The sequence below is a fragment of the Erithacus rubecula genome, assembly GCF_903797595.1.
Source record: "Erithacus rubecula genome assembly, chromosome: 18".
NCBI classification, from domain to species: Eukaryota; Metazoa; Chordata; class Aves; order Passeriformes; family Muscicapidae; genus Erithacus; species Erithacus rubecula.
In genome coordinates this window covers 3,696,196-3,718,477 of record NC_136670.1, presented here as the reverse complement: position 1 = coordinate 3,718,477, position 22,282 = coordinate 3,696,196, and the positions used below count along the sequence as shown (strand labels likewise).

General features: G+C 43.3%; 1 protein-coding gene across 6 annotated transcripts in view; it reads right to left on the bottom strand.

Moving 5' to 3' along the window:
* PTPRT (protein tyrosine phosphatase receptor type T) overlaps positions 1 to 22,282 on the bottom strand; it is a 438,156-nt gene that overhangs the window by 94,123 nt on the left and 321,751 nt on the right. For all 6 annotated transcript variants that reach the window (XM_079321668.1, XM_079321670.1, XM_079321671.1 and 3 more), the window contains exon 12: positions 4,617 to 4,890. In XM_079321668.1, coding sequence (XP_079177794.1) covers positions 4,617 to 4,890 — 274 coding nt within the window. The remainder of the gene's footprint in view (positions 1 to 4,616; positions 4,891 to 22,282) is intronic.

Below are 22,282 nucleotides of genomic sequence, written 5' to 3'. Positions count from 1 at the left end.
TCTTAAGGAATTATTTTTTTGGTCCTCAACAAATTTTGCCCAACTTCAGGAGAGCTGTAAATTGTATGTTTATTTTCTATCCCATTGCAGCCAGTGGTTTGCAGTCTTAAAATATGTCTGTGCAGGGTCAATAGACTCTCCTATAATTTTTATTGCCAGCTTCAGGAAATTGCTATTTCCTCCCAGAGACTGAGCCAAACCTAATATTGCTATTCCAATTATCAGCTTTTTTTTTAGTATCTGTGTCATTTGGAGAAGGGTGGTTTAACAAATTTGTTAGGGCTTTTATTATTTACAATAGGAAGTTATTCCAATGGTCTGTAGTTGATGATTGGATACCCACTCCTCTCAGCCTCTCAAAAATGAGGTAGGCTGGAGGAGGATTTTATTTGTTATGCAGGAAACACTCAGGTCCACATCCTCTGGTCAACCAAATGTGGAAACAGGGCAAAAATACAAAGAGTGAAGTGTTCCCACAGCTGCTTTATTTCTGCACCAGCACCTCCAAGATGAGATTAAGGAGTGAATGCAAGTGGGTAAACTGTACACCCCAAATCCCCCTGAGCACAGAGCTCCCCAGAGCAGGTGAGCAGCTCACAGAAGTGCTGCAGGCAGCCCTGGTGCCATTTCAACTTTCAGAGCACGGCTCGTGCTGAACTCAAACACCTCCCTGCTTTTTTCATGGCCATCTCCACAGGGATGAATGGCATCTCTGCTGGCAGCTCTATCCATACCTCCAAAATGTCCCAGAAGAATAATGCTGTGTGCTGTGAGCAGACCTGTCAGCATCAAGAAATCCAGCCTCAAGTCCCCTGATAATAATGAGCTGCCCGATTGTGCATGTAGTACAAGTCATTAGAGAGGAAAAAAATCGATAGGAATTTCAGCAGAGTCTATCATTCCCTCAAAAAAATAATATTCTCATTGATTCCTACAGTGCTACTTTTCACAATTCTGGGTTGAAGACATCAGTCACCTGTTGGACCACCAGGCTGGCAGAGCAGCTGGCAGCATCCCCCCTTTCCCTCCCAGCTGTGTTACACAGGCTCCTGCTCATCTCCCATTTAAAGGAAAAATGGCCAGGAGTTATTGATTGCAACTGTGCTGTTACAGATTTCATTTTAACTCAATCAGGTAAAATGCAGCTCCAGAAAGGATTTTTTTAAGGAGCTCTGGTTTCTGAGCCACTCAAAAATTCAGGCAGGTTTCCCACAGCAGACAAGAATTCTCCCCATTGGAGTGTGGTGCTGGATCAGCAACCAGAGCCCTGCAGTGAGCCAGATAAAGGCCTGGGGACAATCAAACCTGCAGCATCTCAGTTTGATTATTGAGCCAGTGGAAGGATAAGGAGTAACACAGGGGTGTCAACCTGGCCTCACCTTTCAGAGGGAAAAGTACTGGCAGGGCTGGAGCTTTAAAGGGGCTGAGCTCAGGGAGGGTTTTCAGACAAGCCAATCTTCATGCTCTGTCAGGCAGCCATCTGTAGCAGGTGGCACCAGGACAAGCAGCAAACAGCAGATCCCTACCTGGATGGCTGTGACAGTGTCTGGAGATGCTGCCAGGGCACAGCCAAGCCAAATGTCCCCTCTGCTTCTGTGCCACCTCTTGTGCTGACTCCTTCCATCAACTAAACAATAACTAATGGTGCTTCTCACTCCCACAGCCACAAAGCCTGGAGTTTCTGTGTCCCCTTCCTCTTTATCCCCTCTCTCACTTGAAACTCTGCCACATTTCAGCTCAGCCTCTGGCTGTCAGCAGTGCCTGGGAGGCAAGTTCACACAATTTGGAAGTGTTTTGTGTAACAAAGCTGAAAACCACTCAGTGTCACCGTGCTGTGCTCAGCCTCCTGCCTGAGGCAGCACCTCAGTGGCCAAACTGCACCCAAGTGCCCAGGACACGGATCCAGCCAGCAAAGCTTCTTCATTCAGACCCTGAGACAAGCACAGCACTGCACAGGGGAAGGCAGAAGAGCTGGGATCTGCTTCTGCAGCAATTTGCCACACTTGTTTTGCATCCAGCTGTTAATTATGTTCCTTTCAGTGTAACAATCAGAGCTAATGGCTGCAGAGCAGACGGGAACACCAAATGAGCACAACCCTCCATGTACAGAGGAGCTCCAACAATGCAGAATTCCTACAACACTACTAACCTCCTCCTAATCAAGCTTTTTTGACCAAATCCAGGCTCTTTCTTCAAATTAAGCCCTACCCAGAGCCCTCTGTTTCCAAAGGAAGATGCTCTGGTTCACTGAATGAAGGTTTCTCATTGCAGCTTCCAGGTGTGAAACAAATTTCATCATTCCACAACCATCAGGGATTAATGAAACTATAGAATATCCTAATTAAAAAATGAGTGGCAATATTCTGTTAATTTTTTTCATGTGTAAGGGGACATAGGGCTCTACTTTAACTGTTCTAAATCGTTACTGTGGCAGGTATTTTGGAGATGTGCCTTATCATAAATCATGGAATGATTTGGGTTGGAAATGAACTTAAAGACCATCCACTTCCAATGCCTTGCCATGGGCAGGGACACCTTCCACTATCTCAGGCTGCTCCAAATCCCATCCAACCTGGCCCTGGACACTTCCAGGGATGGAAGTGTCATGTTGCAGCCATAATTGTTTGCAGGATTTTCCAAGACCAGGAAAAGCTGCTCAGGTTACAGAAATGTGAAAACCCAGAACTCTTAAATACAAATGATACCTGAAAATAATTCTGGGAATGGAACTATTTACAGCTGCAAAAAAGTGAATGCAAATTGACCTTAATGCTTGAAATGTAGGGTTTAATGATTTTACCAAGAAAAAGAAGAGATTAGAACAGAAGCTACTCCTCTGAAGATCCTTATTCCACTCTTGGGTATTTCCTCTATACTTTTACCCACAGCACTACACTTTGAAGACATATAAAGCATATCCTGTAGAAATATAAATTATTACCATAGAAGGAAATTGGTTTCTCAAATAGGAATTTACTGTGTCTGGCTGGACATTTCTCATCCTGTCGTGAACTGTGCATTGTTGCATTAAGACTATTTGATTAACTCATGCTTTAAAAAGCCTTTACAATCTTGTTCCTGTTAGGACAGCCCAAGCAAGTCATCCTGTTTTGACATCCTTTTAACACCTGGAATGTGGGGTGAGATGCAGGAAAAGCAGGAACACCAGTGATGCCTGAATCCAGAACACCAAGGGACGCCTACACTTCCATCCACACAACCCATTTATAGAATATTATATTGTACTTCAGCAAATAAAAGTTTCTTCTTCCCTGGGGATCCATTCACTAGCAATTAACTATCACACATGGGGGAACTAACTAGAAACAAAGAGACATATACATATATTCACAATTTCTTTTATAAAGGAACATCCAAAACTGAATTAACTGAGCAGTGCTGGAAGGAAAGTGGATTGGCTAGAAGGGAAATCAAGGTGAAAACCAGCACAGTGTTGAAGAGATTTTTGTACTTGTCAGCCACACAGCTGAAGCTCTGCAGGAAAATGGTGATAAATGAAGGGTGTAAAGCACTGAGGTGTGTTGTGAACACTCATTGGTACTGCCAGCCATCCCAGTGCTCTGCAATGTGCAGCTGAACTTCAGCTACAAAAGCCACTAAAGCCTGCACTGTTCACCTTTGACTGATTTTTGTAATTTTGCTCTCTCAGGGGTGATAACATAGAGAATTTATTGATGTTAAAATTAAATTCCTGAAAGCACTGGCAAACATGCTAATAATAGCAGACTCTGCTATCCAAATCTGTGCTGCCTTGTTAATGCTCTAAGCCTGTTCAGGAGGCCAGAGTGGCAAATTCTCTTGTGCTATGTATTAATGGAAAAGAGCTGGGGAGCCAAAGGGGAGAAAGGTGATCCACTAAGGCTGGATCTGGCCTGAAACAGGAGAGGTAAAAGGTCACAAATTATCCTCAACTGGAAAAGAAGAGGGAAGAGAGCCTCCTGTTTTCCTGTGGTGGGATGGGTGTGTTGTGGCATTGTGTGTGTCATTTGAGTCACTTGAGAATGGGGCAGGCTGCATTTCCTGTGCAGTCTGCATTTTTAATTAAATATCACAGGGTAAAGATATATAAAAATACAGCACTGCAGAGGGGTAGGACAGACATGCAGACAGTCTCCACTGCAGTACCTGACCTCCTCAAGCTGAAACTCCCATCCACAAGTGCTGCATTATATGGCCAAGTGCAAGCTCCAGGGTAATCCAAATTGATTACATCTCCTCTAAAATCACAAGCACTGTGAACTATGAAGATACGGCAATTATGCTTTTAAAAGCACAATAGCCCCTACTCTCACATTCATGCTTATGAAAAGATTTTTTTAAAGTATCTAAGTTCTAAGCAGCTCATTTAGTAAATCACATGGCAACATGTGCCTTTACAGAATCAGGGTCTCAGCAGATTTCTCATTGGATCTGAGCATCAGAGAGAGATTTGAGTGAAGGACAAGTAATGGCATGCTTGATTTTCATCAGATTTCAGTAAGAGGGTAATAAGAAGAAGTAAAACCAGCATCCAATCGAGAAGGAAAGAGAATGATGAGGAGGACAGAGAGAGGCAGTCACACCTACAGATGCAGCTCAATTTTCCCTGCACTTACTCCATTGGCCTTGCTAAGAGCCTGGAAGTATATGCTGTAGCTTTTCAGGGGGGAAAGAGGAGCATTCCAGTAGCCATTGTAGGTCTTGTTGTCGCCCACAGTGAAGGGCTGTGTGACAGGAAGGTTGATGGGCTTCAGCTCAGCTGCAAAGTAGTGAGGGGAGTCCAGGCTGGAGGCATTCTTGTAGCTCACTGGCACTGAGAAGCACTCGATGATGTCTGCAGCTCTCCGGGCTTTCTGCAGCTTCTCCTCCTTGACAACAAGCTGGTAGACACTGGGAGGGAGAGAGAAAGGTGAGATTAGAGACCCCAGAGCCTTGAACCTCAGGAATATTTCCAGCAATAAAAGGACAAGAGTAGAGCAGAGTCAGAAACACAGAGCTGAGGGGTCCCAGCAAGCACAGCTCCTGGCACACCAGTGGCAGGGACAGTGGCCACTGAAAGTCACTGGGGGGCCAAGATGTGCTCTCTTGGTTTAATTGAGTAAATCAGGATAAATCTTGGTGAAAGTCAGAGTAGATTTCAATCAGGTCACTCTTTAGGAAAAGGAGTAACTAGTAAAATATCCAGTCTAGAATGAATTCTCAATGTGCTGAATGTTGGCAAGCAGATGGTTTCTTCTTCAGCCACCAAAGTAAAACATGAATTGTTTGCTTGGTGGCTGCAGTGGAGGAGAGCACGAGCAGGTGGAATGGTCTCAGGTGCCTTTGGAAACAGTTTCAGGGTACAAAAAACTTTTTAGGCCAATAACAATCTTTAACATCACTTTTTTTTGCCCCTCCCTCATATCTTGATGTCCACATAAGGACGTGGAAGGCTCTGGCACAGGGTGCCCAGAGAGCTGTGGCTGCCCCTGGACCCCTGGAAATGTCCAAGGCCAGGCTGGACAAAGTTTGGAGCAGACTGGGACAGTGGAACATGTCCCTAGCTTGAAACTAGATGGGCTTTAAGTTTCCTTCCAAGCCAGACCATCCTGGTATTCTATGACCTTTTTGGCACATCCTGCAATGCAGAATTCTCTAATTCCCAATGGCAAGTCTCCTCTCCCATCCCTGACAGACTGTTTATGTACTGAGCAGGTGGCTTTACAGCTCTCTCAATCCACTTTTGTTTCAAGAAACAACAACAACTCCTCATATTCTCTCTGACTCTATGAAATGGTAATCCTTTTGGATTCCTGCTAAGCTTTTGGCCATTATGATATATAATAGCAATCTTGTTATTTCTAGTTTACTATTCCAGGCTCAGAGCTTGCAAGGCATTCAAATGCACTCTGCTTTTTTTTCTTTCCTGGAATTTGATGGTGCTATAGCCCAGGCAGGTTTCACTGTCTGTTTAACACCACTCACACACTCGACAAAGAGAGATAGGGCTGCAGTCATTTCACTTGGTGTCAGGCTATTCAGATGTGCTGCCCTCACCTGTCTGTGTCAGGCTGGGCCTTTGTTCACCAAGACAGGGAGATCGATTAAGAGATTGGGACCAGCCCCATGTGTATCATTGTCCTGCCTTTCACAGGCTCATGGCTGCACAAAGATTGGCCTGGGAAATTTCTGGCATAACAATAGCTCATCAATGCTCCTCTGAGAAGAGAAGTGGAGTTCTGACTCCTCCTGCAAGCAGAAGTGAAACAAGTCCCAGCTCCTATTTTTGACTTCCCAGCTCCTGTTTTCGAATTTCCAGCTGCTGTTTTTGAATTCCCAGCTCCTGCTTTTGATTTCCCAGCTCCTGTTTTTGAATTCCCAGCTCTTGCTTTCGAATTCCCAGCTCCTGTTTTTGAATTCCCAGCTCCTGTTTCTGAATTCCCAGCTCCTGATTTTGAATTCCCAGCTCTTGCTTTCGAATTCCCAGCTCCTGATTTTGAATTCCCAGCTCCTGTTTCTGAATTCCCAGCTCCCAGGGCCCATGGGGATCTGGCTCATGCTCTGCTGACAGCAGGGCAGGCAGGGAAGCACTTGGAAAGCATTTGGCTCCCACTGCTAGACACAATTCCAGCTAATCTGTACAAGCACGAGCAATTTATGAATTACTCAATGCTAAAGCTGTCCTCACACTGGCATTTGCTAATGTAGCAGGAGCACCAGCTGCATGGACTGCAGCTTTAATGATGTCCCATCAGCATTTTGGAAAGCTGTCCTCCTCCTCCAGTTCATCAGAGCCTTAAACAAAATATTTTAGACTTTCTCTGGTATCTATTTTACCATTTTAAAAAGCAAAACCAGGTTTCCAAGCAACACTTTAGCACTGGGGGTGCAGTGGGAGCCTGTTCAATACAAACCCTGTCCTCAGCTCAGCAATAGCAACTCCTACTGGGTTGGTTTGGCCACTGTTTACTGAGAGTGTACATTCTTATTCTGACCCTTCTCTCTGGCAACAATAATCTACACTGCTGAGAAAGTTTGTCATTTTGTTTGTCAGCCATGTGCAAAATTGTAGCTGACACTTTGACAGACATTTGCCAGATGATTACTAACCTAAAAACATTTGGTTTCTGTTTCACCCAATCCTAAATACTTGCATTTTCTGGTCATTAAAAATGTTTCCTTTAGGTATATACACAAATATATATATATAGATATATATATTAATATGCTTTTAGCCTACACAGAGGCCAAGAACTCCCTCCCCCTCTCTCCCCAGACCTAAGGGTGACACTCATTCCCTGGGTTATCCCACTTGCAGGCCATGAACTCAGGCACTGTCTGTCTTTGGAGAAGGGGAAGCTCCCAGACACACGAACTGCCAGGCAACTGAACTCTTTCCCAAACCCTCAGAGCACCACAGACACTTTTTATCATAAGCAAGAATTTTGATACATACAGAACACAGTCACAGATACTTTTTAAACTGAACCCAGTCACAGATACCCTTTTGCCTCTATTCTTTCACATTTTCCCTTTCCCACTTAGCTGTTAACATACTTCTTCCCTTCACAGGGATAACTCACTCTTGTGGTGGCCTGAAATTTTACTTTTAATGTTTATTCTTTTGAAATGAATCAAGGTTCCTCTGGAAGCACAAGGGTGTATTCATGGACATTCAGCTTGTTAAGTTTGTTTTGGTTCTTGTTTTGTTATGTTTGTTTGGTTTGGTTAGGGTTGTTGTTGTGGTTTTTTTGGGTTTTGCTCCTCTCCTCCTGTTTTGTTTGTACCTAGGAGCAGAATTTCCCTGCCTGCCTTTAGGGCATTTTCAGAGATTAACTTCTCTGCATTAACCAGTGAAGTGCTGCAAAGCACAGCAAGAGCTCCCACACCTGCACTGAGGTGCTCTTGTAACCTGGAGCAAAACCCCACCAATCCTACACCCAAAAAACTGCTGTGGCAATTCTGAGCAGCAAATGTCCTATTTCCCACCCTAAAGTTCAGCAAACCATCTGCATTAGTACAACACTTCTCAAAAGAGTAAAACTAATCCAGCTTTGCTCAGAAGATGGGAACTTGGGATACACCACAATCCCCAAGATCATGGCTGGGCACTAACTCAGGATAAATTTGATGAGCAGGATCTGCCCTTCTGGCCTGACAGAGCCCTTCAGCTGCACTCATCCTCTAGGTCAGGGCTCAGCAGGGTCCACCCTGTGCAATTTGCTCTCCCTGACAATTCTGTAACACCAGTGCCATTACAGAAAAGGGAAAGGAGGAGTGGTTTTCCAAAAAGTGGTACTGGAGAAGGATAAACAGAGCAAGTGGGCAATGAAAATGAGGAGGAGATATCCAAACTATTCTAATAGCTCTTATTCCATCCACCAGGTAGGCAGTAACAGGGATCTCCTGGGGCTCTGCCCATCTCAGGCTTCAAAGCTGCTGCTCCCAGCCAGGATCAGCTAACATGGCTTTCCTGGCAGGAATCAATGCCTGGGCTGCAAACACCCAGCTGGGCATGAGAGTCAGTGTCACACACAGAAATAATATTAAAAGAGACAACAAAAACAGAACATCCCAACTCCTACACGAGATAACAACTTCAGTGCCAGTGAAATGAAAGATGATACAGGCACACTAACTCCTGCATTCCAGTTTTTAATGTCAGGATGCATTTGGAAACACTGCAATCAAACACACATGGATGTGCTGCAGGGCAGTAGTTAGCAGGGGGTTTGTGCTCCCAGTGCCACCCCAGCCTGCTTCAGTGCAGACAAATAATGCTGCTGTCCCCATAAAAACACCAGGGACTGCTTTCCAAACATCCACAGGCTCTGCTCTCCAGAGAGCTCTCGAGGGATTCTCAAATCTGGGCCACAAAACAAATGCCTGACCTCCTAGGAGGATGGGGAACTGAGTGCCCTGTGTGCAGCTGCACACTCTGATTAGAAAAGGAGGCCAAAACTGGGCTCCTTTATAAATTTCAAAGGTCTTAGGCAGATAAATCCACATCAATTTCATAGAAGCTTTTTAAAGTTTTTGACAGCTCGGCTGTAAATCACTGATAAAAGCACCCACCATAATGGGCCACAGCACAAGAGTTGTCTGCAGAGGAATGAAAGGTGCCCTTATCACCATCTACAAGGTAATTTTTTAAATGATGAGTTCCCTATTCAGCATGAAAAAAATCAACATTCCCAGTCACAGCCCATTTCTGTGATGGAGATCTCTCTCTTTGCCTCAGGCTTCTCCTTTCCCTGATCTTGACTTTTGTTTTTTTTTTGAGGATGGACTGAGACAACACTAGTCCACTAATTAAGTATTAAGACCAGTCTCATATTTTGAATGTAGGATGCACAGGAATGTGGGGAAGAAAAGCTGAGTCAGAGCTCTCCATGAAACATCCAACATCTGGCCCATGCACTTTGGTATCCTGACACACCAACAAGGTGAAACCTTCACTATACTCTTGATAATGAGAGGGTAGGAATAGCATTTCTTTGTAACCTCACAGTGATCCACTCACCTGAATTATTAAACCTTAAAAGAAACAATGTTGAGCAGCTGAGTACTCCCTCTGGACCAATCTCGTGATTCAAGTTTCCTTCACATCATATAAAGATTTAATATATTTTCATTTAACACATAAATTTATTATCAGCCATATATTATTTCCAATATTATTTTCTCCCAGGGAGCAAAAATAAGTGGCAATTAGTACAGCTTGTAGTGCATTTTTTCAGAAGACAACTGTGAGCAGGTTTTGTTGTTCATCCTACAGAGAACAGGAACTTCCCACTTCTAGCTCAGATTAACAGATGACTTTCAGAATAACTCTATGATGGGCTACAGGAAATAAGAGAGTAGTGGCTTCCTTCTTACTGGCTGTTTTAATTCAATGAATGAAGCACAAAAAGGAGCAAATGAAGGAAGGATGGAAAAGATTTGTACCTCCCCATGTGGGATGTAGCAGCTGACATGGATATGGATGTTGAATTTCCATTCCTGCACATATTCTATGAAGGAACAGATCTAGATATTCCAAAAAGGCCACCCAAACCCATGAAAATAAACCCCAAATGCTGTCTGATCAATGCACAAGGGTCAGTGCTGCACAAAGGTAAAGAAAAGGCAGCACATGAACAGAGACAAAGGAAAAGTAAGTAGAGGGATCAACAATCCTTGTGGGCCACACAAGACTCCAGCTACAGATACTGAGCACCAGCTTTTTACCATTTGGTTATTCCATTTAACTTGTGATCCTGTTAAATTTGGCTGAGCCACAGTAAGTATATCTGTATATATCCATGAAGGTTCATCACATTTGTTCTGACAGTATGGAGCCATCTCCCAGGATACAGGAATGGGAGAGAGGGTTTGATGTGCTGCTGATACCCACATTTAGAATTCAGATTATCCATTGGATGTGCAGATGCTTATTTTATGGCCAAGCTGCCTTCAGTGATGCACACTGAGACAGAAGAGCAGCATCAACATCTTTATTTTCCCCTCTTAAAAATATCAATATCAAAGCCTGAATTCTGCCAGAGAGACAGTAAGAAATAAAAGAATGGGGATTTTGAAGAAAGGTACTCCAAATATCAGTACTGTGTATAATTTACCCCAAAAAACTGTGACAAAAAACTTAAATAATGTGTCCACACACAATGTGCCTCCAGCCCCATCATGAATCTGCATATGGGAGATTTTGTTAAAAATTCAACCCAAACCAAAAGCTAAAAAAGCTTTATATAATAAACATTCCCCTGAAGTTTACAAGAACTCGAGGGCCAGCTGCCATAGAGGCTGATGCTGAGACTCTGCTTTCCTTGGGCTCCAGGGGTGGATTTCCTGCAATCAGACATTCAGGCACCCAAGAGTCAATTCCCAGAGAGTTCCAGGTTCAGAAAGTTTTCTGGGGGCAAACAGGTGCCAATGCATCCCTGAGAACTGAGTTACTGCCTTCACACATTCTCAAATGTCACCCTCAGGACCTCCAATAGCATTTTTAATCAGAAGCTCTGAAACTAATCAACAAACCATAATGAACTGAGTTTCACAGCCACCCAGGACACACTGACAGGACCCAGAGCTCTGCTCTGCAATTTTCTGTCTGTTTAAGAACTGATTCTAAACACATTTAAATCAATTAAAGATTGCTACTGTTTCCATTTGACTCTGCAACAGCTCCATGCAGAATACAATATGCTGAAGTGAAGGTTTGCTTTCAATAAACAGTTTCATGCACAAAATAGGCAAAAAAAAAAAAAAGAAATTGTTCTACAGTGTCATCTTCTGGAATGTGCTTGGCTGTTTCAAAGATTGAAAAAGTAGCCCATTATGAATATTGGGCTGCACTGTCATCAATCAGCTTGCTCACATCTGCAAAGCATTCACAAAAAAAAGAGCTGATAATAGTGATGCTACTTGAGGAAATAGTCTCTCATATTGCAAAGTTATTCACACCAGAGCCTTCATTTTGGAGTTATTTTTGCGTGTTCTTTTAACAGTCATTTAAATTAAACAACTCTTCTACGTTCACTGAAGTTGAAGAATACAAAAAAAAAAAAAAAGTTAAAATTCAGCCAAATTTGTAAAAAATGGCATAGGAAGAAGAGCTGGTAATTACTGCCATTGCAATGAAAAAAACCTGCTGAGATAGAGCCAATAATAATGAAATCCATTTAATAATCAAGAAGGCTGGGAAGAATCTCTTCACATTTTCTTCCACTCTCATATTCAGCTCAGTGCTCCAGGTTTACTACCAGGGCATGGCAGACCCTGAAATTCATGAAACAAAAGGTAGAGATTTCACACTTGGATAAAACCATTTGGAGTCAGCCTGTTCACACAGGCATTCCTTTATGGCTAAAATTTCAAGCTTTGTTAAATTTCTGCAGTGATTGAAAAAGTGAGGATGTTTAGTGAGTGCATGGCTCCTGCAGAGGGGACAGAGATGGGCCTGTGCTGTCCCCACCTGCAGCAGGAGCTGGGATGAGCTGAGCTGCCTGTGGGACAGGCAGTGGCATCTATTTCAGGAGCTGTGCACTGTGCCAAGCCTGAGGAAAACAGCAAACCCAAACAAAATGTTTGTATTTGCAGAAAAACATCCTGCCAGTGCCACTCCAACAAACACTGTTTTGGCCAGGATGCTTTGCCTGAAATTCCTTTGCAGTCTCACACACAATTCCCACAGCTGACTGAAAAAATGGAAACTCTGCTGGAAGAGGGGGTGGGGGGTTGTTTGGGTTGTTTTAGTGGGGTTTTTAGTAAAAAAAGTGACATTTTAATATGAAATATCCCATGGCCTTCCTGGGTTGCATAGGGTTTATCCTGACAGAAGTCTGAGGTACAGTAACAATTACCCCATTGTTGCAGATATACAAACAGAGGCAAGAGGAATGTGACTCTGCCTGATATCACATCACTTGTGTGTAAACAAATCCACACCTTCCTGTCCAATATTCCCCCATCCACCCACCAGCCACTATGTCCTGTCTAATGGAGTGTGGAGTATCCAGAGTGAACACATGCTACTCCCACCAAATCTGTCAAATCAGGAAAAAAAGGAGAAAAATGTGACTCCTGAGCATCACTGGAGATGTGACCTGCAGAGATAAGGGAGGAGCAGACAGTGCTGGGAAAGAGGAGTTTGGAGACTGGCTCTGTCTTAAAATTACACCACACAAAAGATGCAGCAGAACCAGTAAACATTGTGCCATTAATGATGGTTGAAATAATGGGGCCATTAATGATGGTTGAAATAATGGGGCTCTGAGCAACCTGGGATAGGGGAAAATGTCCCTGCCCATGGCAGGGGCTGGAACCAGGTGAACTTTAAGGTCTCTTCAACCCAAATCATTCTGTGCTTCTATGATTCTGTATGAGCACATCTGCACAGCCCTGTGTGAGTACCTACATATAAATACATCTACTAAAATCAGTGTTTCCTCATAAGGTTCCACCCAACATGACTCTTCTCTGACTGAAGAGGCCATGACAGCTATGGAAAGGTAGCCCAAAATCCAAATATTCCCATATAGCTCTAAGCAAGTCTGGTCATCACCACAGCACCTGTCCACAGCAAACAGCAATGTGGTGACAGCACAAAACCTGAGCAGCTGTCCTGAACACACCTGTATTCACTGAGCAGAAAGAAGGATTTGTTACCTAAAGGGCCATTTTCCCCAGCTGTATCATTGGCCTAATAAAAGATACAATCTATACTGACAAAATGACCATCCCCAGCCCACCAAAAAACTGCTCCTGCATCTGTTTACTTGTACATATGTCATATTACTTGTGCTTGCTTAAATGCTTTAAATTCTCTATTTAATCTTCCAGGAAGTAAAATTTTTTTTTAAAAAAAGTAAAGAACTGGAGGGCATTTCAAAACTCCATTATCTCAACCATCTCTATCAGCCTGACCTGGCTTGCAATCCAGACCAGGGATAGCAGCTGCTGCTCCCAGTGGAAGTGGCCCAGTCCCTCTCTCCAGTTCAATGCTATTTTCTGCTGGCAGATTGAAGATAATGAGTGCAGACAGAAACAGTTTCCTCTGCAACAGGAGCTGATGTGAGTGGCTTTGGAGGTGTCTCTCCCCTCCTGAGCCACCTGCCATCTGTTTAATTTAAAAAAAAAGCCAAACACAACCTCTGTTCTGTTAATGTTGCTTTGTATTAAACAGGCATCACTGACTGAGGTCCTGTCATCCTCAGCAAGTGCTGGTTTCAGACCAGGAGGATGTTTCAAGGACAAGAAGAGCCCAAGTGGTTCTTGAACAACCTGCAGGGCAAGGAGAGACCATGGCAAACCCTTACTGGGACTGTCCAGCACCTTCTGCCATGCCCCTCATAAAGGCAGCAGCTTGGACAAGAGAATGGGGAAATTTGCATGTATTCTCAGTCAGAATTAATTTGAGTTTTTCCAATGGCTCACATCAAAATAGGTTCATTTGGATGCAGAAATAATGTAGCTGGGAATTCAAGCTTCCTCTGCCTTTTCCACAGCCACAGCTACCAGACTATGCAGGGAAAACCCACACAGAAGGATCTGCTGTCTTTCTTAAGAGAGAACACTAGAAAACACTAGAGAAATACTTATACTAGTGCCATGTCTGTTTGAATATATATATATATATATATATATATATATTTAATTAAAAGGCTGAGAAAAACACTAGGAAAAAGGAGGGAACTGCTCTGTTTACAATTTCCTGATAAAGTTCTTTACTAAACAAGGCCCATGCAGTCAGGTAACTGCTCACAGCTGACACTGTGGCCAATGTGCAGTGATGATGAGCTCTTGTGGAGAAGGATAACACAGATTTTTCAGCACCTGCAGCTGCAGGAGTATCCACCAGCTCCTTTCCACCTTTTCTGGACATGTTTTGCTTTTCAGAAAGTGCAAAATTGTCATGCTTCTGATAGAAGAAGAGAACTAAAATGGTGCCTTCACTAAATCTCCTGCCCCAGAATGAAGGGAAATCCAGGCCAGAGGGAGGATAAGAACTTCTCTGCAGCAATTCATCCACAAACACCTCCCACCCCACCACAGTGGGAATGGGATGGATTTAAATGTTAGGAGATTGTGTCTGGCAATCCTGTAGTCCACCAACTCCCTTCAAAACTAAGCTTATTTTTCACAAAAGAGCAAACATTACAAATAGGCTGTGTCATTTGACAGAAAAAAACCCTCAACCTGCATCAACATCAGCCCCTGCAGTTCCTCAGGCATCAGTCAAGGTGGGCCATGAGGGAAATTATCATTTCCTCCTCTTTTACTGACTTTCCCACTAGAAATATTCTACATTCTGCCTCTGTCCTCACCTTCCCCTTTTGCACCATGACTGCTTTGAATGACACCAATCCTATTTCCCCTTTCTTCTGCACTGCAAGCAAATCCTTCACTGTTCCTAGCTCTGCCTTTTGATTTGGAAAACCACTGTGCAAGGAAAGCTGAAATTATGGGCAGGCAGAAGAGCATCATGGCTGCAGAGGTTTATTCCTAAAAATTGTCTGGCTGCATTTATGATAATCCCTTCATTCCATCTGCATCCCACGCACTGGTGCAGCAACCCCATTTTCTAGTTCCAAGAAATTATGCATTCATTATGGAGGAAATTAACACCTCAAAGCAAACTATAATTAGGAATTCTTCAATTCAGTTTATGCTTTTTCAATTAGGCCCTCTATAATTTTAATCACGGGAGCATTAACATGTTTCCGGAATTTATATACCTGTAGTCTAATTAAATCCTGAAATGCCTTAGTCTGCAACAGCAAAGCAGAGCTTGCTCATCTTCCCTTTTATTGTGTTTTTGTGTTGTTATAGACACATTGAGGGGCACCTGCCTGTGTGAGCATCTCCTGCCACTTGCAGCAGGGAAGGAAGAGTCACTTGTGCTCTGAGCTCACTGCTGGCTGGGGAAAGCCTGGGCACTGCCCCTGAGGGGTGGACAATTGCCAGGGACTTGTGCTCAGGCTCATCCCATTGCATTTTAAGTGCCTTAAGGAGCTGCTTCAATTAGGTAAATGATGCTTGATGATCGTCCAAAAGAGCCAAGGTCCTTCCTGGGGGTTTCCCACTCCTGAGCAGCTGTGACCCAGCTCAGTCATTCCATGAAAGGGTCACATCCAAAAGCTCTCAAAGGCTTGGCACTACACCTCCTGGAAATCAGAGTTTCTGATTTTTAAAGTCTTTTGTGTTGTTTGTTTTTACCTTTTCATTCTGTGACATAAAGGAAGGGGCACAGTGGCTCTGAGAGCAGAGAAATGTCTTGGGAACAGAAACGCTCAAACTGGAACCATGGGTGTTTTCTCCTGTTCCCCCGTCTAACAGGGGGACAGGCTGATGTGAGGAGATGGCCATCAATTTGTGAATATCAGCTTACAGCTCAGAATTCATTAACCTGTTGGTTGCTGGTATTGCATCTGGCAGTTTACAGAGACAGCATAAAAGATTTATGCAAAAAACTTCCTTCCCCCACTCTATATTCAGGTCTTCACAACACTAAAATGTGTTAGCAAAAGCCTCTCTGTAGCACTAATAAAATGCTGCTTGACAACAAAGAATTGGCTCCACATGTAATTTGATTGCAAAAATAGACACCAATTTTCTGGCTTTCCTCTCCCATTTCTGCCCCCTGCCAAAGTTCCCTGTGGAATGGTCAGACACAGCAGGTCACCCAGGCTCTGAAAATGGCCATGGTTTGCATGGCTGGTAAATGGTCAAAGGCAGATTTGTCCCCTTCAGGAGACTGAATTTCAATTGCATGTTGTGCTGATCCAGTAGGAAAATGCATTTCCCAATTTCCAAAATGCCTTTTAGCCTCATTTTTGGGGACTAACACCTGACTCTTCAGAGAAACAAACAAAGCCTTTAAGCCCCTATTCAACTAATTCTGCCATGTTATATAAAAAACTAAATATTCCTTCCTGATACTTCTGGTTGTACCTTACACACCTGTATCTCTGTTTTGCTTTTCTCCTGACACAATAAGCAAAGCACCTCCAATATTCATAGTCATTTCAAGTACATGATGCCTTTCACCCAAATTCTCAATTCCCTTCTCACACATTCACACACAGTTGAAGAAAATGTAGATCTGGTTAAAAATGTAGATCTCTAAGAAGAAACTTCTTCATGTACCTTCAAACTCTTAGCTAAATTGAAGGCAGAGTGCCAGGCAGGAGAAACTCAGTTTGAATTATTTCAGAACAATATCCCTGAGGTATTTTATAGGAGGTGTTAATTAATACAAATAATTTGGCTTAAAATATCAGAAGCCTAGATTGATAATCATATTTCTCATTAAATACTACAAAACTAGAAGATCTAAAGTGATGACTGCTTGCCCTGTATTGGATCAACCAACTCATGTGATGCAGACATTTATATAGGAGCTCAGAAACAGCAGATCAGGAATTTTCTTTTCCAAGTACTGAGAATGTGCCTATCAAGAGAATCTAACTTTCTGAATTACCAAGGGCAGGATAATTTCACCCTCAGCACCCTTTTTATTGTTTTGCTGCTCCTTCACTCTAGTCCTTATTTTCATATATAAGGTATCTACGTGGGAGTTTTAAGAACTAGAAATTGCCACCCTTTTCTGGCATAAATGAATCAATTATCAGCATAAATGCCTGAGGCAGGCTCATGTGGTGGCACCAAGAAGCTGCAAAGCAGAGATCTGAGCAGCACTGCTCCCTCTGTACTAATGGAGATCTACAAAGCAAAGTCACCAGCAGCAAAGCAAAACAAGAGCACCAGCAAATATTGTGAATTTATAGTTTATCCACCACAGAATCAAGGTCACTGGGCTTGCAAACCACTTCTTTGTAAGGCTGGGAAGAACTACTGTGCAGTAAAGGCAAAATATGAATGAAGATGCCAGGGAGAGGGATCCAGGATGAACAGATAATGCCCAAAATCACAGAAAATAAACAATTATGTGGAGATTAAATTTCTAGCCTATGGCTCCAAGTTTTCTCCATTTTTACTTTGTTGCAGATAGGCAGAAAAGCTTCTGCTGCTTTCATTTCTCTAACCATAAGATGGAAGCAATCCCATGGCCCTTCCTTCCAGGAAAGTTTTACTCATTATTGCATGTAGGAATAGTTAAGTGCACAGATACATCCTACAGGATTTTTTCCTGGGAGAATAGCTTGAGCATAAAACCAGAAAAAAAAATTTGTTCTTAGGTGTTCTGTAAATAACACTACAGCTGTTTTCTCTTAATTTTTTAGCATCATGTAGAGTGAAATTTCCCCTTTATTTCATGCTTGGGAGATCAAGAATCAAATAACAACACTCAAATGTAACACAGGGCTTGGTCCATATAAATTAATTTCTCCTCCCGGCTGGCTGTTGATATGAAAATATTTATTTCACCTTTGCTCAGATATTTTAATTATTTAAAGTATTTTCTCTTATTTACATATTTCCTTTTAAGATGTACATTATTACACTGACCCATCTGTACCTGTGTGCCAGCAGCACACAAAAGAATTTCACAGATTATTTACTGACACACCTATGCAGGAAGAGAGACCAAATCCATACTGCTCCAACAAAAAAGTTTTCTGTTTTCTGAACTCCACCCCAAAATAATTGCAGGCTCTCCTCAAATGTCCTTCTGCAGTGTCCTACAGCTCCACCATGCACAGCAGGGTATGACCAGGCAATCACACCTAAGGGGAGCATTTATCTAAACTCTGAAATCCTCAGAACTAACACATGCTCTGGAAATTTGATTTTCTCCATAACAGTAGTATAGGTAGATTGACAGAACCAAATGTGTGTTAATAAACCAGATGGACCTTTAAATATCCAACACACAAAAACCAGCCTGTGGACATGTCCTGCAGATAAAACCCCTCAGAGTGTTATTTCCAAGCTGGGAGTGGGATATAAATTCTCAAATAGAGGTCTAAAGATGTCATATGTGAATAATCTATGAAGGACTGACTCAGCCCTCCTGACAATAACAGATTCAAAGGCAGAAATATCCTCAAAATCACATTGGAGGTTTTCAGGAAAGAGTTGAGGAGTAAAGATTGAGAACACTTGCATTCTTCCTTCCTCTTGTGAATGTATTATAGATGAATGTCAGCCTCCAGCAAATCAATCACAGCACCATTCACAGGGTTTAGATTGATATAAGAACAGCTAAAAGTTATTTTTAAAGGGCAATGTGGAGTCAAACTCTGCAGGTTATACCACGAAAAATAAAGGCAAAAATGAAACGCCTGTGCCACAAGGGAGAGGATTTCTGCTTGCTGAGACTTCACCTTTCTTTTGGCAATAGGACAAAATAGATCAAAGAATATCTAAGTTTATATTAATCCTATTAGATTGCATGAAAGCATCTTCATTGTTATCTATAGATCATTAACAACACCAAGTTCATGATCGTTACTTTTATAAACAGCCACATTTAAATTATTTATCATGGGCACTGGGGAGCATCAGAAGTGTCTTAATGCTGAAAGTGACTTTGGATTTGGTGTACCTGCATTTCAGATGAATGAAAATACAATTAATCTTATTTTAAATATCCTTCTGTATTATTCTGAAGAGGTTCTTGCAGCCCATGCTCCAGCAGAATGAAATAACTCAAGACCAACTACAGGTATTGCCTTACAGTCACATCCCCACATGTTGTCCCACTCATCATCCCCCAAACAGAAGAGGAAATACTAGAATTTACACTAATTGTTTTTCATCTTCACAGTTGGGAAGGACTATAATAAAAACTGGAGAACTGCAGAGTAGAAACTCTCAGGTTGATGGGATAAGGGATCTACCTGTTCCTGCCCAGAGGAAGCTCTGAATAGCAGAGCTTTTGTGGAAAAGTGTGAGAAAAATCCACTTCAGACTCCTCTCAGGACCTGTCCAGCCCTATCTGAGGCAGGCTGGGAGATGAAGGGTCAGCATGCAAGGGGAAAGGATCCAGGAAAGCCTGGTCACATCCCCCAGGGAGGCCAGGAGAAGGAATCCCCAGGGTTTACACTGGACAGGATCCTCTGTCCAGCCTCAGTCTCTGATCCCATCCCACTGCTGGGCATTGCTCAGCCCTTTGTCCCAAACCTGTGCCTGCCTTGATGCCTTCAGCAACTTGACAGAGCATGGCATCACACCAAGAGGGAATTAATGAGAGAAATAAACCCCACACAACCAAGAGTGGAACATTTAACCAGACAACAGCAAAGAGCACACCTTTGATCTCAGCTGACTGAATAAAACACACTGAGGAGAAGAAAACACCTCATTCTTGTGTGTTAAGGGTACCACAAGCAGCTCACAATAGGTTACTTGTGTTATTCTTTTCATCTCCCTCTGAGGGAATGAGGCCCACTCCTGGAAATGGTATTTTGAGAGAATTTCACAAATGGGGCAATGTGCAGAACAGACTGAAAGAAAAGGGGAGAGTTTGGGAGAATTGAAGCTTGAAATAACTGGATTTATTAAGGTTAGCCTAAGAACAGTCTGGATGGTTCTACAGGGGAAGAATTCTGAGCCTGTCAGAGTTAATAAAAAGCTAAAATTCTCCCCAAGATTCCCTCCCCCTTAGTCCCCCTGCCCTTCTGCTTTTCATACACACATCTGTAAGTCAATGAAATGGACTCATTATAGGAAATAATTTTATCACTTAGATGTGGCATGTAAATACTGCACTCTCTGCAAACATGTGTAATAGGCTACGATGCAATTAAAGAAATCAGAGAGAAAATTTATAAAGAATCTCTACCAATTTTATGTACAGATGCATTTGATGGAAAAGGCATTATTCACTGAATGCAGTTAAAGTGCAGTAAATCGACTTTGAGAAAAATCACAAGACTTTTCAATAAAAAGACAAAATAGCAACAATGCTAAGACAGCAGGTGGTAAAACGAGATACAGGAATGTTCCCCCACATAAAGAAATAAAACAAAACAAAGCTGTGTGATTTTACTGCTCTTTTCCAGCAGAAAAACATCCCTAAAGGACTCAGAAAATAGGCTCCTAAATTTGCTCATATGGAGTGTCAGAGATTGAAAGGCAAACTTTGAAATACATTACCCAGAGAAAGCAGAGAAGGGATGGTGCTTAGTCTCAAATAATGGATATTTTTTTTTTTTTTTTTGAGCTTGTCAATGAAAATTGGGGCCAAGCCATGACACAGCTGGGGGCTACCAGCTGATACAGGATATTTAATTAAATCCAGTAGTTTGCATCTGAAGCAATTTGCCCCTGAATATTTAGTGAACATCCTTCAAAAACATTAAAAACCTGTCAGTGGGACACAGAAACCTAAGCATTATGAAAGGGAGAACTGTAGTGTTTTTAAAATAACACCCATGGGAAAAACTTCAAGAGTCTCTTGTGAAAACTGGAGGTAAAAGCTTGAAGATCCCACAGGGAGGTAATGAACATGTGCTGGACTCCTCTGCAAGGCAGGACCCACTGTTCTTATAAGTGATTCCAATTGCTGCTGCCAGCAGAGGAGCCTGGCAGGATGAGTGGCAGGATGGAGGAGCAGCTGGCACTTCAGGTGAGGCAGTGTGGGCTCAGAAGGGAAATTTGCTCACCTGTGCTGATGCACCAAACACAAACTCACTGAGATGGAAGAGAGTGATGAGTACAGAATTCCAGGGAGCAACCTGCAGGTGAGTGTCCCACACCAGCATCTCACCATTTAGAGCAGGGACAGCTCAGGCAGCAAGGTGCCCTGCAAGGTGCCCACCCTATCCAGGGGTGCCCTGAATGGCAGGGAAGGGATGGCAGCCCTGTACTTGGTCACACCTTGAGTCCTGTGTCAGTTCTGGGCCCCTCACTGCAAGAAAGTCATGGAGGGACTGGAGACAGTCATGTGAGGAGCAGCTGGAGTTGGTTAACCTGGAGAAAAGGAGGCTCAGGGGGGACCTTCTCCCTCTCCCTGATAGGAGGGGGCAGCCAGGGAGAGGACAGGCTCTGCTCCCAGGGAACAGGGATAGGACAAGAGGAAACAGCCCCAAGCTGTGCCAGGGGAGGGTCAGGTTGGACATCAGGAGGAATTTCTTCACAGAAAGCGTGGTCAGGTGTTGGAAGGGGCTGCCCACGGGGGTGGTGGAGTCCCTGTCCCTGGTGGTGTTCAAGAAATGGCTGCAGATGGCACTCAGTGCTCTGGGCTGGGTGAGTGGTCAGAGGTTGGACTCAATGGTCTTGGAGTTCCTTTCCAAACTGACAGATTCTGTGATTCTGTGAATCCTCCACTCTGCAGCAGGATCGCTTGTCTACGCTAGCAAAGCCTCACTAATCTAAATCTCTTTTTTCTAGACTAGGTTACTGCTTTACAGCACAGCCAGCCCAGCAGCACAGCTGGATTGGGAATGTGAGAAGAGTCTTAAATCCAGCAACTGAGCAAATACCTCCACAAGCATTAAAGACAGGGCAGGCATTCCCACAATAGTTCCCAGCAGTCCTTGTTCATCCTGGAAGAGAGGGCAGGAGGGAGACCTGGAGCCTCCTCCACCCTCGTGTGGGGATGTTCAGTCTCCAGCTCCACATCCCGCTGTGCTCCAGCACTGCAGAGGCATCTGAAGCGATGCTGGGAGGGTAATCACCCCAGCAGTGCCAGCAGCAATCCTTCCTGGAGGTTAGCAGCAGGAGGCAAGGAGGCTGAAGCACTGATGAAAGGAGCTGTGAAAGGCAGAACCAACAGCCGAGCTGGCTTGGGGCAGCACTCGCTGCCGGCAGCTCCGTTACCACAGAATGAGAGAGGAGTGGGGGAAGCTGGGCAGGAAGGAGAGGAGGGAAGTGTGGGAAGACAACAAAGACAAAA